Source organism: Dendrobates tinctorius, unplaced genomic scaffold (genome assembly GCF_039654945.1).
Source record: "Dendrobates tinctorius isolate UK_male_01 unplaced genomic scaffold, ASM3965494v1 ptg000151l, whole genome shotgun sequence".
NCBI classification, from domain to species: domain Eukaryota; kingdom Metazoa; phylum Chordata; class Amphibia; order Anura; family Dendrobatidae; genus Dendrobates; species Dendrobates tinctorius.
The window spans coordinates 16,118,274-16,135,485 of NW_027361818.1; the positions used below are offsets into that span (position 1 = coordinate 16,118,274).

Below are 17,212 nucleotides of genomic sequence, written 5' to 3' on the forward strand. Positions count from 1 at the left end.
TTATATTTATTACATGTTCTGATACAGTTTGAACGTGTCGGACATATCATGCACTGCCTGTACTTCTCTGTAAAGATGATTTCTGCAGCCTGATAATTATTTAATATACATATGCACATACAGATTATTAATGCAAATAGATCCTTAATGTGTCAAATTTGCTACAAATTTCCTTAAAAAGTTGGATTTTAACAAATTAGGACTTTTGGACATTTGGGTTATGCAATTTTGAGAGACAGAAGAAGTTAAAAAAAGCAACAAAAAAAATATTTAACTCCTTCTCAGCTTTCCTTGGCCCATCCCCTACCTACCTAGCTGCCGCTTAGTTCTCAGATTAGCTCCACCCACCTAATCTCAACTAATAGTCAATTTTCCCCAACCCCCCCCCGAATTTAGCAAATCTGCCAGAATTGATTTTTGCTCATTTCTAACAAATAAATTCTCTGCAAATAGGATTTCAGTCTCTTTTTTAATGTACTATCTTTTTTTTTCATTCTTTGTTATAGTGTAAGATAATTTTTAAATACTTTGAATATGGAACATCACAATTTTAGTAAAGTGACAGAATTTCTTCTCTTGGGATTTCAAAATGTACAAAATTGTGCTTTGCTTTTCTTCTTTTTGCTTTTGGTCATCTACATCGTGACTGTATGTGGAAACCTGCTGATTATTCTGGTGGTGTCCTCCAGCAGATCACTCCACTCTCCAATGTACTTCTTCCTCACACAACTTTCCCTGTCCGATATCTTACTTACCACCACCATTGTACCCAACATGCTCCGAGTCATGATCAATGATGGAAGTTCTGTGTCTTTTATAGGTTGTCTGACTCAGTTTTATTTTTTTTCAGCTTCTGATGCTTTGGAATGTCTTCTCCTGACCATAATGTCCTATGACCGGTATCAGGCCATATGTCACCCCTTACATTACACTTCAGTCATGGACCTCACATTTTGTCTAAGAGTTGTTCTCTCATTCTGGTTGGTAGTCCTTGGCACAGTATTGATAATTTTTTTAACATTGAGTCGTTTGGATTTTTGTGGACCTAACATCATCGACCATTTTTTTTGTGACTTGGAACCTTTGCTTGAGCTTTCCTGTTCAGACACTTTGATAATGAAGATGGAAAGTTTGGTTTTAGCTGTTTTATTTGCAATTTTCCCACTTGCCATTATTATAGTTTCCTATGTGTACATTATCTTCACCGTCCTGAAGATCCCAACCGTGATCGGGAGGCAGAAGACCTTCTCCACCTGCAGTGCCCACTTGACTGTGGTGTCTTTATTCTACGGGTCAATCATTATCATCTATGCTTTTCCACGCCAGCAAAATGCTAAGACATTACTATCATTGCTCTACACTGTAGTAACCCCACTTCTCAATCCCATCATTTACAGTCTGAATAATAGAGATATTAAGCAGGCGCTAAGGAAGCTAATCATCAACATTTCTCACTCTATGTTTTTTAATTACCAAACCGTAGTTCTATCATGTAAAATAACTGAAGCTAAACCAAGGTTGAAGTTTAAACTTCCATCACATTCTCCACAAGAAGTAAGATTCTGTGAACGATAGCTAAGTAAATCTGTGTTTCCGCCAACTTTAAAAGTTTCATGCAACTCAATGGACTATATACTCCAGTCGTTCCCTTTCTCTCTTAAAAAAAACTTTATAAACTGGCCTAATTTTGTAATTGACTTATGAGATTTGATCACTGACATCTACTGTGAATTTCCAGAACAAAAACAAAATAAAAAATAGATTTATTGATAAAATTGTATATGAGGCAAAGTATTTTTTGCAAAAGGGTTAATTACCTTGATGAAAAGCCTATTTGGGTCTTAAGGTCCAGAATATTTTTTCCCCCTTTGTATTTGTGAGTTGTAACCAGGGCAGGACTGGCCATTTGGCAATTCTAGCAAATGCCAGAAGGGCCTGTCTGGTCATTGGCTGCTTTGGTTGCTAAATTGTTCTCAAGACACCCTTACTGTTAGGAGTTGTGACGGAGCACAAAGTCACCAAAAATCCATCACTTATCCCAGCCGGTCACGGGAATCATTAATATTATTGGTAATGTAGTAAATCTTCCTTTCCTCCATCCAAGGTAATATTAGTAATATATTTCATCTGGTGCTTGGGGACGGGAATAACATGGGCCGGTGTGATTTCAAATGCCAGGGCTGAAAGTCAGTCTCACTCCGTGCCTGGTTGTAACTTTCTTTTGGTTGATATAACTGATGTTTGGAGGATGAGTTTCCCTTTATTAGTATTATTTATATATTAAAGCTTATTTTTTACATTTTAATTTTGGAAAAACAAAAGACTGAAAAAAAGGTGCAGTATGTATTTTATAAATTTCAGAAATCAATTTAAAGGACTGCACTGATATGAAATATGTGTGTGTTCCTGCATGTGTTGGGACTTCTAATAAAAAAAGTGTATTTACACTGTAAAATATTAAAAACTATTCTTTTGCAATTTTTTATACTTACTTTCTTTTTATTACCCAAATGGATTACTAATTTAGATTATTTAGCTAGTCATTTTAAGTACACACATCAAAGGTTCCTCTGATTTCTGCATTTAGGATTATAGGGCTACAGAGTTCTACAACCATTGTCAATCTCCCAAATGCCAGAGTTCTCTAGGAAGTAGTGATTAATATAAGTCAAAGTGTTAATGATACAGGTGCACAAAATGGGGCAAAGTTTAATGGGATCCTATCAATAGAATAATGCTGACAAAATCATTCATCACAGCCTGAACGATCGACTGCAGCCAGGAATGTCTTTCCATTTGTGTAAAGCAACGAAATTGGTACTGGTTGACGGACAACCTGGTGAAAGGACATTTAACCCTTTCGCACCTGAGCCTGTTTTTGCCTTCGTGACCAGGCCAATTTTTTCAATTCTGACCAGTGTCAATTTATGAGGCCATAACTCTAGAACGCTTCAACGGATCCTGCTGATTCTGACATTGTTTTCTCATGACATATTGTACTTCAGGATAGTGGTAAAATTTCTTAGATATGAACTGCGCTTATATGTTCAAAAAAATCAAAATTTGGCCAAAATTTTGAAAATTTTGCAATTTTCAAACTTTTAATTTTTATGCCCTTAAATCAGAGTGTGATATCACACAAAATAGTTAATAAATAACATTTCCCACATGTCTACTTTACATCTGCACAATTTTGGAAACATAATTTTTTTTTGTAGGAAGTTATAAGGGTTAAAAGTTGACCAGCGATTTCTCATTTTTACAACAAAATTTACAACACCATTTTTTTTAGGGACCACCTCACATTTGAAGTGAGTTTGGGGGGTCAATATGACAGAAAATACCCAAAAGTGACACCATTCTAAAAACTGCACCTCTCAATGTACTCAAAACCACATTCAAGAAGTTTATTAACGCTTCAGGTGCTTCACATGAATGAATGGAATGTGGAAGGAAAAAATAAACATTTAACTTTTTTTCACAAACATTTTACTTCCGAACCATTTTTTTTATTTTCACAAGTGTAAAAACAGAAAATGAACCACAAAATTTTTTGTGCAATTTCTCCCAAATACGCCGATACCCTGTATGAGGGGCTAAACCACTGTTTAAGCACATGGCAGAGCTCAGAAAGGAAGGAGTGCCGTTTGACTTTTTCAATGCAGAATTGGCTGGAATTGAGATAGGACGCCATGTCGCATTTGGAGAGCCCCTGATGTGCCTAAACAGTGGAAACCCCCACAAGTGACCCCATTTTGGAAACTAGACCCCTTAAAGAACTTATCTAGATGTGTCGTGAGCACTTTGAACCCCCCAGTGCTTCACAGAAGTTTATAACGTAGAGCCATGAAAATAAAAAATCATTTTTGTTCCACAAAATGATCTTTTAGCCCCCAATTTTTTATTTTCTCAAGGGTAACAGGAGAAATTGGACCCCAAAAGTTGTTGTCCAATTTGTCCTGAGCACACTGGTACCCCATATGTGGAAGAAAACTACTGTTTGGGCACACGGTGGGGCACGGAAGGGAAGTAGTGACGTTTTGGAATGCAGACTTTGATGGAATGGTCTGCAGGTGTCATGTCACGTTTGCAGAGCCCCTGATGTGCCTAAACAGTGGAAACCCTCCACAAGTGACCCCTTTTTGGAAACTAGACCCCCCCAAGGAACTTATCTAGATGTGTGGTGAGCACTTTGAACCCCCAAGTGTTTCACTAAAGTTTATAATGTAGAGCCGTGAAAATAAAAAAATCATTTTTTTTCCACAAAAATGATCTTTTAGCTCCCAATTTTTATTTTCACAAGGGTAACAGGAGAAATTGGACCCTAAGAGTTGTTGTCCAATTTGTCCTGAGTACGCTGGTACCCCACATGTGGGGGGAACCACTGTTTGGGCACACGGTGGGGCTCGGAAGGGAAGTAGTGACATTCTGGAATGCAGACTTTGATGGAATGGTCTGCAGGTGTCATGTTGCATTTACAGAGCCCCTGATGTACCTAAACAGTGGAATCCCCCAATTCGAATTCCAACCCTAACCCCAACACACCCCTAACCCTAGCCCTAACCCTAGCCCTAACCCTAGCCCTAACCCTAGCCCTAACCCTAACCCTAGCCCTAACCCTAGCCCTAACCCTAGCCCGCCTACCTGCTTTTTTTTTTCTTTACTTTTTTTTTTATTTTTTGTATTTTTGACTCATAGTAACGCCACTTCTCCTCTGATCTCACACTGACAGATGATCAGAGGAGAAGCAGCATTACTATGTGACAAGATCGCTGCCCGGCACATAGTAACGCCACTTCTCCTCTGATCTCACACTGACAGATGAGCAGAGATGAAGCAGTGTTACTGTGTGACAAGATCGCTGCCTGGCACAGCTGTGCCAGGCAGCGATCAGCTGTGCTAGGCAGCGATCTAGTTACACAGTAACGCTGCTTCACCTCTGCTCACCTGTCAGCATGAGCTCAGAGGAGAAGTCGCGTTATAATGAGGGAGATCACCGGAAAACAAGCAGCTTTCCCAGCGAGCTCTCTCATTGGCTGCTGTGACACGACGTCATCAGGACCTGAACCAATCAGGTCTCGATGACGTCGGGGGTCCCAGCATGCATTGTGCACCGGGATCCCCGCGTTATAAGGTATGAGGGGGTCCCGGGGGGCACAAAACCGCCGACAGTAGATAAACGTCGGCGCTGCACAAAGCCCAGCAAGCGCCAACGTTTATCTACAGTGGGCGGTCGGGATGCGGTTAAAGAATCTGGCCATTAAAAGAGACCACGCTGTCATTAGCGATTAGAGATTATGTTTTCAGGTGACTTCACGCTATTTTTCTAAATTAAACAAAAATTTTCTACTTTTAAAACTAGAAAAAATAGGAAAAGTAGAAAATTCCCATCAAATTTATTAAATAAAGTAGTATCCACCATAGTGATGGCCAATACGTCTTTTGATTGACCTGAGATACAAGTGGCTAGCATCCCCCGACGGGTAAAAATGCCACCGCTGTCAGCTGAACACTGTAGTTGAAGCCCTATGGCATCCTCCATTATCAGTATTGGCACTGACCATGGTAGTTTAACCCCCTTAGATGCTGCTGTCAATATTGACTACAGCATCTAGATGATTAATAGAGTTTGGTGGCTCCCTCTTTAACCCCATAGGCAACCTGAGATCATGATTGTGTGGTCCTGATGGCTATCATGGAATGTCATAGCCCAATAATTGCCTAAGAGTCTGACATCTCTAAGGACTTGTTCAGAAGTTAGCATCCGCTGAAAAAGAGAATGGACAGCACCTCCAAAAATCATATATTGATCTAGCTAGGTAAAAATATACAGCTCTGGCAAAAATTAAGAGACCACTACTTCGAAACCCTGTTATGGGCAGCCCATTCTCCAGACCTGAACCTCATTGAAAATCTCTGGAATGTAATCAAGAGGATGATGGAGAGTCACAAGCCATCAAACAAATAAGAACTGCTTACATTCTTGTGCCAGAAGCAGTGTGAAAGTCCGGTGGCAAGCAGCCAAGACACATGAAAGCTGTGAATAACAATCATGATTATTCCACAAAATATTGATTTCTGAACTCTTCCTGAGTTAAAACATTACTATTGATGTTTCTAAATGATTATGAACTTGCTTTCTTTGCATTATTTAAGGTCTGAAAGCATTGTTTTTTTTATTTTGACCATTTTTCTTTGTCAGAAAGAAAATACTAAATTTATTGCTTGGAAATTCGGAGACATGTTGTCAGAAGTTTTTAGACTAAAAGAGCAATTCACATTTTACTCAAAAATATACATATAAAGAGAAAAATCAGACAAATTGAAGATTTGAAAGTGATGTCTTAATTTTTTCCAGAGCTGTATATAACTCATCATAAGCTTCTTAGTTTAACATTTTGATCAGACTGGCACGGTGGATGGCCTGGTGCCTCACAGCGCCCATGCTGCAAAATACGAGGTTCTTAGTTTAACATTCTGATTAAACTGTATGAAGCCCACTGTCATGTCATGGCAAATCTCTTAGTGGGTCCTAATCATATCACCCTAATGGAGAGGAGCTTTGCGCTGACTACCACCGCAGCAACAATGCAGAGTTGGCTGTATTCGCCATGAACCTATCCCTGGGCATGAAAACAGACATGAAATTTTCAATATTTGTATTCCAGCTCCCCACTCATCCCAGCGAGTAAGTGTTGGAGCTGCTGAAACCTGTAAGCTGCATATGAGCACCCAAGGACCCTCCCGCTCCCTTGTCAGCAATAATTCTTCCCACAAACTATCATAACTTGTAAAAAATAAAAACACCATAACATAACGGTAATGTAAATCATGTGTGAAAATAGCCACTGCCTTTAAAATTCAGTGGCGTCACAGAAATGAGTAAGCATGGTGACCCCGCATGTTCAAGTGTCACCCAGATCTTGAGGTGATGACTGGTTCTCGAAAAGTAGATAGTTTAGAGCCTTTGCTGGATTATCAAAAGCCCAGTTCTTTCCGGATATGGTAAAACATAAGACAGTTGGAAGGGACGCACCTATAATGAGGCCATTTGAGCCAGCTGCCTCAGGCGGCAGGCAGCTGCTGTGCACAGGGGGCGGCATATGCTTCTGCTACCCGCAGCACCTACAATTTAGCCTCTGCATGCTGGTGCTGCGGTAGTGTGCAGAGGCTTGTAACTGATGAGGTCACAGGAGGGAAGGAATCTGGGCCCCCTTATCATGTGACCCCTGACTCCTCCCCTCCTGTGACCTCATCACAGGTCCTGTGGTATAGCCCTAGGTGTATGCAAGACTCTGCTGTGCTGGTTGTCATGGTGCTGGATGAAGGAAGTTTATATGTGGGGTCAGGGGGGTTACAGGGTGGATGATCATGTAGCAGAGCCGCATGTGTGTGAGGTGTGCAGAGCAGAGCCATGTGTGTACAAGGTGGACGGAGCAGATCCGCGCGTGTACGAGGTGTGCGGAGTAGAGCCATGTGTGTACAAGGTGTATGGAGCTGAGCTGTGTGTGTACAGGGTGTACGAAGCGAAGCCGTGCGTGTGCAAGGTGTATAGAGTAGAGCCATGTGTGTGCAAGGTGTATGGAGCCGCACGTGTGCGAGGTGTACGGAGCGAAGCTGCATGTGTGTGAGGTGTACGAGGTGTACAGAGCATAGATGTGAACGAGGTGTATGGAGCGGAGATGGGTACGAGCCGGGTGTGTACGAGGTGTACGGAGCGAAGCTGCATGTGTGTGAGGTGTACGAGGTGTACAGAGCATAGATGTGAACGAGGTGTATGGAGCGGAGATGGGTACGAGCCGGGTGTGTACAAGGTGTACTTAGCAGAGCCACCTGTGTACGAGGTGTACGGAGTGGAGCCGCGTGTGTACAGGGTATACGGAGCAGAGCTGCGTGTGCATAGGCGTTCAAAATGGAGCCCTGTGTGTACGAAGTGTACGGAGCTGAGCCATGTGTGTACAGAGTGGAGCAGAGCCGCGTGTGTACAGAGTGGAGCCGCGTGTGTATGGAGAGGAGCCACGTGTGTACGAGGTGTATGGAGCAAAGCCACATCTGTACAAGGTTTACGGAGTGGAGCCTGTTGTGAATTCGCTTTCTGGCCTTCCTCTGGTTATTACTGAAGGTAGTGGAGCTGGTCAGATTGACAGAGGGGTTGCGAGTTCTCTTTCTGGGCTCCCTCTGGTGGTTACTGGAGGTAATGGAGCTGATCTGATTAACAGAGGCTTGACACCTGATAATGAGGACGACAATTGGAGATCTGGGGTTTCAGATTGGGATTTAAGACAGCCGACCCCCTCTATCCCTGCTGGTGATTTTCTTCTTGCCTCCTGAGGTCTGATGCTTCCAGCTCTGTCCCTGCATGTTCAGCTAAGTGTTCATTTGCTATTCTGTTTGCATTTGATCTGGTTTTGTCTATCTCAGTTTTGTGTTGGTCAGCCAGCTCTGGCTGGGGCTGTGCTGAATCACCGTCAATATGTTACTGCTTGTGCCAGTTTGTTTTTGTCCCTTATTAGATTGGCCTCTTTTTGCTCTGCTTTCAGAATATACCAGAGTGCTGATATAGTGGGGGGTGAAGTCGTGCTTTTTACATCAGACATGTTGGACTTTTTGCAGGTTTTTTTTTGCGTGATTGCAGACAGCGTCTTTCCATTCCTGTCCTGTCTAGTCAGTGTGGACCCCATCATTTGCTCAGTCTATTTTCCTGCCTGTGTTTGTGTTTTCATCTTGTCTCACCGACAATATATGTTTGGGGGCTATCTATTCCTTTGGGCTCTGCTCTGGGGCAGTTTAGATTTCCCCTTTCTTGCTTTAGGCTTAGTTAGCTCTCCGGCTGTGCCGAGGCGTCTAGGATCATCATAGGTACACTCCATGGCTACTGCTAGTTGTTTGGATAGGATCAGGGGTCTGCAATCCGCTTAGTTGCCAACCTCTCTGGTTTTCTGTGGCTTAGCTTGGGCCTGCTCTCCTCCTCGGTGACCCAATCATAACAGGAGCCATGTGTGTACAAGGTGTACAGAACGTGGTCATGTGTGTAAAACATGTATGAAGCAGAGGCACATGTGTACGAGGTTTGCGGAGTGGAGCCATGTGTGTACTGAGTGGAGCCGTGTGTGTGCGAGGTGTACGGAGCAGAGCCGCGTGTGTACAAGGCATAAAATGCGTAACCGTGTGTGTATGAGGTGTGCGGAGCCATATGTGTACAAGGTGTATGGTGGTGAGTAGTGTTGAGCGATACCACACGATATTGAAAAATATCGGATCGAATTGGATCGGCTGATATGAAAAAAGTATCGGGTATCGCCGATTCCGATCCCAGAAGTCCCATTCAAGTCAATGGAACAGAAATATTGGAATGAAAAAAAACCCTTTCTTTCCTTGTAGTTTAATTATACATGAAGAAAAACAACTAAGAATAATGTAGAATATATTGGGGGAGGTGGAGGAGACATTAGAGGCATAGAGGTTTAGCCCAATCAAATGGAATAGCAGGAATATTTTTTTTTTTTAAGATATTCGGAGTTACAAAGATATTGACTATGTTAACCTTTTGTATATTTTGTTAGATATGTATGTTTCACTACTTCCATGCTCTTCACCTTCTTTTTTACTTCTCCAACACTTTCTCCTTCATCATCCTCAGCAGCAGCATCTTTTCATCAACTTCTTCTTCACCTTATTCATCTTCTTCATCTTCACCTTCTTCCTATTATTCTTTTCTTTTACATTCTTCATATACTTGTTATTCAACTATTATTCTCCTTCATATTCTACTTCTTCATCTTCTTCCTATTCTTCTTCTTCATCATCATATTCTTATTTGTGACAGGCATTCCTGTAGTTGTTATCTATAAAAGTTTGAAGATTACACCTTCCGTTCTGCCTGTCACAAAAGATTTACAAACAGGATTTGTCCACGTTCAGTTTGGCCTGCAGCAGCAGGCATTTTCCAGGGGCAACACGAGGTGGAACGGGCTCACCCCCATACACTGCTTAGACTTTAGAATTTAGATAATATCTTTTGCTCTGATTTTTAGTCTTATGCTTAATGTTCTTCTGGTTTTGGTCCTTCTGCTTTTTGTTCTTCTGCTTCTTGGTCTTCTGTCTCTTGTTGTTCTGCATCTTGGTGGTTGTCTTCATGTTCTTTGTCATCTTGGTCATCTTCTTCAGGGTGATCTTTTTGGTCTTCTTCGGTGTGGTCTTCAGGGTCGTCGCCTTCAGGGTCGTCGTCAGGAAGATCCAGAGTGAGAACCAAAAACCATTTCCACAAGCGTTAACTTTGAAAAGTAGCAGAAGGTACAAGAAGGCTGAGGAGCTGCCGAGAACCAGCTGATGGAACTGGAAACCAGAAGGGCAGCAGAAGGAACAAAAGCCAATGGCACAACCCTGGACCAGCTGACGGTGCTGGAACACGGTTACTAAGCTGGATTTGCCTGTGATACAAAGCACTACCAAGGACCAGCAGACGTTGCTGGAACTCGGATACCGAGAAGGAGGCACCTAGGCCAAAGGCACTGCCGAGAACCAGCTGACGGTGCTGGAACCCGGATGGGTAGCAGAAGCTACCCCTGAAAAACAACGTTGCAAAGCCGCGAGCCGGCCGCAGTTACCGAAACCCACAATCCTACAGGGGGTGCTTGTCCTATTGGCACTACGGAACCAGCCTTTATTACCAGAACCTGCAGCCCACATAGGAAGCACCTAAACTGCAGGCACCATAGACTCGGCTAACCCGACCGCAACAGGACAGGACTATGTATTGGTGGCAAAGTGTCGTTGACACTACCCGAAAACAGTAGGCGTGCTGGAACCAGGTTGGGCAGGAGGGAGTACCCATGCCAAAGACACTGCTGAGGACCAGCTGACGGTGCTGGAACTCGGATGGGTAGCAGAAGCTAAAAGAGTCAATGGAACTACCGAGAACCAGCTGACGGTGCTGGTACCCAGAGTGGCAGCGGAAGGAACAAGAGCCAATAGCACAACCGTGGACCAGCTGACGGTGCTGGAACACGGTTACTAAGCAGGAGGTACCTGTGCTACAAAGCACTACCAAGGACCAGCAGACGTTGCTGGAACTCGGATACCAAGAAGGAGGACCCTAGGCCAAAGGCACTGCCGAGAACCAGCTGACGGTGTTGGAACCCGGATGGGTAGCAGAAGCTACCCCTGAAAAACAACGTTGCAAGGCCGCGAGCCGGCCGCAGTTACCGAAACCCACAGTCCTACAGGCGGTGCTTGTCCTATTGGCACTACGGAACCAGCCTTTATTACCAAAACCCGCAGCCCACATAGGAAGCACCTAAACTGCAGGCACTATAGACTCGGCTAACCCGACCGCAACACGACAGGACTATGTATTGGTGGCAAAGTGACGTTGACACTACCCGGAAACAGTAGACGTGCTGGAACCAGGTTGGGCAGGAGGGAGTACCCGTGCCAAAAACACTTCTGAGCAGCAACTGGCGATGTTGGAGCCCAGGGTCAATCATGCAGCAGGCTGAGGCCTACTTGGAGCGAGTAGAATGTAAGATGTAGTGTGATTTTGGAGGCAGCAGGAGACTTTGTCGTCCACACGGCAGGGGAGCAGCTGGCGTTACTGAACCCCACTAACACTGGAGCATGTGTTTTTCTTTGTGCAGACGGCACTTCCGAGCAACAACTGGCTGTGTTGAAACCCAGGATCAATCATGGAGTAGGCTGAGGCCTACTTGGGGCGAGTGGAAAGTAAGATGTAGTGTGGTTTTGGAGGCAGCAGGAGACTTTGTCGTCCACACAGCAGGGGAGAAGCTGGCGTTACTGAACCCCACTAATACTAGAGCATGTGTTTTTCTCTGTGCAGACGGCACTTCCGAGCAACAACTGGCTGTGTTGAAGCACAGAATCAATCATGGAGCAGGCTGAGGCCTACTTGAAGCAAATTTTATATCGGTTGTACACTACTACTGATTGTAACCGTGCTCCACTTAGGTCTCTGGCTCCACTATCTTTAGTATTTCCCCCGGCCTCCAACCCCGCCAGTTGCTGCTCAGAAGTGGCATCTGCACAATCCACACTTGTTCCTGGGTTACAGGGGCTCAGTCACGTCATTTGATCCCCTGATGTGTGTCCGGCAAGGTCTCCTGCTCTGTCCACATTCCCACTACTAGTAATGGGAATGTGGACAGAGCAGGAGACATTGCCGGACACCCATCAGGGGATCAACTGACGTGACTGAGCCCCAGTAACACAGGAACAAGTGTGGATTGTGCAAACGCCACTTCAGAGCAGCAACTGGCGAGGTTAGAGGCTAGGGGAAATACTAGAGACAGTGGAGCCAGAGGCCTAAGTAGAGCACGGTTAAAAATCAGTAGTAGTGTGACTGTGTAGGCAGCAGGAGACTTTGCCATCCACACAGCAGGGGAGCAGCTGGCGTTACTGAACCCCACTGACACAGGAGCTAGTGTTTCTCTCTGTGCATATGGCACTTCCAAGCAACAACTGGCTGTGTTGAAGCCCAGGATCAATCATGGAGCAGGCTGAGGCCTACTTGGAGCGAGTAGAAAGTAAGATGTAGTGTGATTTTGGAGGCAGCAGGAGACTTTGTCGTCCACACAGCAGGGGAACAGCTGACGTTACTGAACCTCACTAACACAGAAGCAATTGTGTTTTTCTCTGTGAAGACAGCACTTCTGAACACCAACTGGCGTTGTTGGAGCCCAGGATCAAGCATGGAGCAGGCTGAGGCCTGATGGTTTGTGAATGTGGAGGCAGCAGGAGACTTTGTAGTACACACAGCAGGGGAACAGCTGACGATACTGAACCCCACTAACACAGGAGCAAGTGTGTTTTCTCTGTGAAGACGGCACTTCTGAGCACCAACTGGCGTTGTTGGAGCCCAGGATCAAGCATGGAGCAGGCTGAGGCCTGATAGTTTTTGAATGTGGAGGCAGCAGGAGACATTGTCGTCCACACAGCAGGGGAACAGCAGACGTTACTGAACCCCACTAACACAGAAGCTCGTGTTTTTTACTCTGTGCGGACAGTACTTCCGAGCGACAACTGGCTGTGTTGAAGCCCAGGATCAATCATGCAGCAGGCGGAGGCCAACTTGCAGCAAGTTTTATATAGGTTGTAGACTACTACTGATTGTAACCGTGCTCCACTATGGCCTCTGGTTCCACTGTCTATAGTATTTCCCCTGGCCTCCAACCCCGCCAGTTACTGCTCTGAAGTGGCGTCTGCACAATCCACACTTGTTCCTGAGTTACTGGGGCTCAGTCACGTCAGTTGATCCCCTGATGTGTGTCCGGCAAGGTCTCCTGCTCTGTCCACATTCCCACTACTAGTAATGGGAATGTGGACAGAGCAGGAGACATTGCCGGACACACATCAGGGGATCAACTGATGTGACTGAGCCCCAGGAACACAGGAACAAGTGTGGATTGTGCAGACGCCACTTCAGAGCAGCAACTGGCTGGGTTGGAGGCCAAGGCAAATACTAGCGACAGTGGAGCCAGAGGCCTAAGTGGAGCACGGCTAAAAATCAGTAGTAGTTCGATTGTGGAGGGAGCAGGAGACTTTGCCGTCCACACAGCAGGGGAGCAGATGGCGTTACTGAACCTCACTAACACAGGAGCTAGTGTTTTTCTCTGTCCAGACAGCACTTCTGAGGGACAACTGGCTGTGTTGAAGCCCAGGGATTACAGTTCAGGTGGTAGAAACATGAACACAACAGGAGACCTGGATAATGTTGCCAACCAATTATTTATTCTGGTAGAGGACTGGCAAATTCAGGCGAGATCCAGGCCTTGTTCATTTTCAGAAAAGTAAGCCGGTCAACGTTATCGGAGGATAGTCGCGTGCGACGGTCTGTTAGTACACCACCTGCGGCACTAAAGACGCGTTCCGATAATACACTGGCAGCAGGGCAAGCCAGCACCTCCAATGCATACTGGCTAAGCTCTGGCCATGTATCCAGCTTTGAGACCCAAAACTTGAAGGGGGAAGAGCCATCTGGGAGTACACTGACAGGGCAAGACATGTAGTCTGTCACAATCTGACGGAAACGTTGCCTCCTGCTGACTGGAGCTGTCTGTGATGGTGTAGACATTTGTGGCGGACACACAAAACTTTGCCACATTTGGGCCATAGTGGTCTTGCCTTGTGCTGAGGCGCTGCCTCTGCTACCTCTTTGTGCCGAGCTTCCTCCACTGCCTCGACGCACAGAGCTGCTTTGTAAAGCACTAGTAGCACTGCTGTCGGTTGGAATGGAGAACATGATGGACTGCACCAGTGTGTCTTGGTACTCCCGCAGTTTACGCTCCCGGTTCAACGGTGGTATGAGGCTTTTTGAGTTGTCCCGGTAGCGAGGATCTAGGAGGGTGTACACCCAATAATCAGTCGTGTTGAGAATGTGGGCGATGCGGCGGTCATTTCTCAGGCACTGCAGCATGAAATCAACTATGTGCTGCAAACTCCCAACTGCCAAAGAAACTCTGTCCCCTGCTTGAGTCGTCATCTCTGCCTGCTCTGCATCACCCCACCCTCGCTGTACATACTGACTAGAGCATTGTGTACCTCACTCCTCTGGAGAGATGTCTTCCTCCTCCATCGACTCCTCACAAAGAGTCCCCTGCCTGGGCCTTTGTGAGGAACCACGTAGCGCACACTGTCCAGAAGCAGATGGCATTTGTGACTCCTCATCCTCCACCTCTTCCAAAACCTCCTCCCTTAGTGCTTGCAGTGTTTTTTTAAGCAGGCAGATAAGGGGGACAGTCATGCTGAGTAGTGCATCATCTGCACTCGCCATCTGCGTGGAATCATCGAAGGCACACAAAACGAGGCAGATGTCCTTCATAGAGGCCCATTCAGTGGTGCTGAAGTGTGATCGGTGCACAGTGCGACTTGTTTGCGCCTGATGCAGCTGGTACTCCATGACTGCTGCCTGCTGCTCACATAACTGCTCCAACATATGTAACGTTGATTTCCACCTGGTGGGTAGGTCAATTATGATGCGATGTTCCGGAAGGCATAATCGGCGCTGCAGAGCAGCAAGGCGCGATCTTGCCGTGCTGGAACGCCGTAAGTGAGTGCACTCTATGCGGACCTTGTGCAGCAGTGCATCAAGATTCGGATAGTCCCTCAGAAAGCTCTGCATGACCAAGTTCAGCACATGTGCCAGACATGGGATGTGAGTGAGGTTGCCTAGGCCAAGAGCTGCCACCAGATTTCAGCCATTGTCTACCAAGCCCGGCTGGAGATTCGCTGGCACAAACCACAAGTCGCTCTCCTGCTTGATGGCATTCCAGAGCTCCTGCACTGTGTGGCTTCGATTCCCCAAAGAAATGAATTTGAGTACGGCCTGTTGACGTTTGGCCACAGCTGTGCTCATATCGGTCATAACAGGCTCCTGCAGCGCTGTTTCTGAGGAACTTGAGTAAGAGGAGGAGTCAATGTGTAGAGACTGGATTCCTGCAATCTGTGGGGTTGGCAGAACACGTACAGTGCCACTCTCCAGATCTGTACCCGGCTCCACAACATTGACCCAATGTGAACTGAGGGAAAGGTATCGTCCCTGTCCATGGTTACTGGTCCACGCATCAGTGGTCAAGTGGACCTTGCTACTGACGGCGTTTAGTAGCGCATGTTTTATTTTTCCCTCCACATGTATTTGCAGGGCAGGGACGGCTTGCCTGCTGAAATAAAAGTGGCTGGGCACAGTGTATTGTGGGACTGCCAATGCCATGAAGTTCCGGAAGGTGTCCGTCTCCACCAGACTGAATGAGAGCATTTCAAGGGCCAGTAGTTTGGCAATGCCAGCATTCAGAGCCTGTGCTCGAGGATGGTTTGCCGAGTATGGCCGCCTTTTATCCCATGCCTGTGCTACCGATGGCTGTAGAGTGGCCTGGTAGTGTGAGGTTGACTGGGAACGTGGTGCTGTGGGTGGAATGTCACTGGGTCTCCGGACAACAGTGCCAGAGGTTCTTCCTTGGTGATCCTGTGAGGAAGCCGAACCAGCTGTGTGTGAACTGGAGGAAGAGGCCCCAACACAAGCTGAAGAGGTGGTAGGTGGTGCTGTACATTGGCCTACGTCTTCAGTGTGTCTGTGTAACTCCACCTCGTGCTTGGTCCGCACATGTTTCCACATATTTCTGGTATTGAGGATGCTGACATTTTTCCCTCTTTTAACTTTCTGATGACACAGCTTGCACTTGACAAAGCAAATGTCATCTGCAACTGTGTCAAAAAAGGACCACGCACTGCAAGTCTTGGTAGCACCCGTTTTGGCTTTTGAAAGAGGAATGCTCCTAACGGGTGCCGAAGTGGAGGCTACAGGCAACCAAGTCTGCCCCCTCCCTCTCCCTCCTGTTTTGGCTGTTCGGGGAATCTCTTCCTCAGAGCTGCTCCCACGACCTTCCTGTTCCTCAAGCCATGATGGGTCAAGGACCTCATCATCTACACTCCCCTCTTCAAACACCTGCTTCTCCTGGGTTGTCTCGCCAGCACCGTACACACCAGAAAGTGGCACCTGAGTCTCGTCATCATCTGATGCGTACTGAGGTGTGCTGACCATAGGCACTGGCCCACGAGCCTCTTCAGATTCAGAGGGACAAAGAAGTTGCGCATCACTGCATACTCCCTCTTCTACACATTCTTGAATGCTGCTTGGCTGGCCCCGTCTTTCCAAGCCAATAGATTCAGAGAACAGAAGTAGAAACTGTGATAGCTCCTGTCCAGGGCTCTCTGACTGCCTGGGCACTTTGGCAGGTGGTGAAGAGACAGATGGTTGCTCTTCAGTGCTCTGGCCCTGAGAGGACGTGGAAGTCATTGAAGTCGATGCGTTAGCTGCCATCCATCTGACAACGGCTTCAATTTGTTCCTCCCGCAGCAGTGGGGTACGGCGAGGTCCTACAAAGCTGCGCATAAAGGACTGTTGCCTGGTAAAACTGGGGGATGCTGACTCACTGGTGCCAGCAGCAGGCACAGAATACCCACGTCCTCTCCCTGCAGAATCCCCACGTCCTCTCCATGCAGAATCCCCACGTCCTCTCCCTGCTGAAACTCCACACCCACGCCCACGTGCCTTACTCCCTGCCTTCTTCATCTTGGTAGACTGATAAAGATAGGCAGAAAAGTACAAGGGGGGGGCTTAGTGTGCTTATTCCTGAACAGCTGGTAACAGGTATAAGAAACACTAATTTTATGAAGTATGTGTGTGGACTACACTTTAATAGGA

General features: G+C 46.2%; 1 protein-coding gene across 1 annotated transcript; it reads left to right on the forward strand.

Annotated features, from left to right (window-relative positions):
• The first annotated feature begins 534 nt into the window (after positions 1 to 534).
• Positions 535 to 1,575, forward strand: LOC141049942 (olfactory receptor 1500-like). Its single transcript, XM_073546783.1, has one exon. It carries the CDS (start codon positions 535 to 537, stop codon positions 1,573 to 1,575), a length of 1,041 nt encoding a protein of 346 aa, XP_073402884.1.
• Positions 1,576 to 17,212: the final 15,637 nt, after the last annotated feature.

Excerpts from the sequence above, each read along its gene's own strand:
- LOC141049942 (XM_073546783.1), top strand. The coding sequence starts at position 535 with ATGGAACATCACAATTTTAGTAAAGTGACAGAATTTCTTCTCTTGGGA.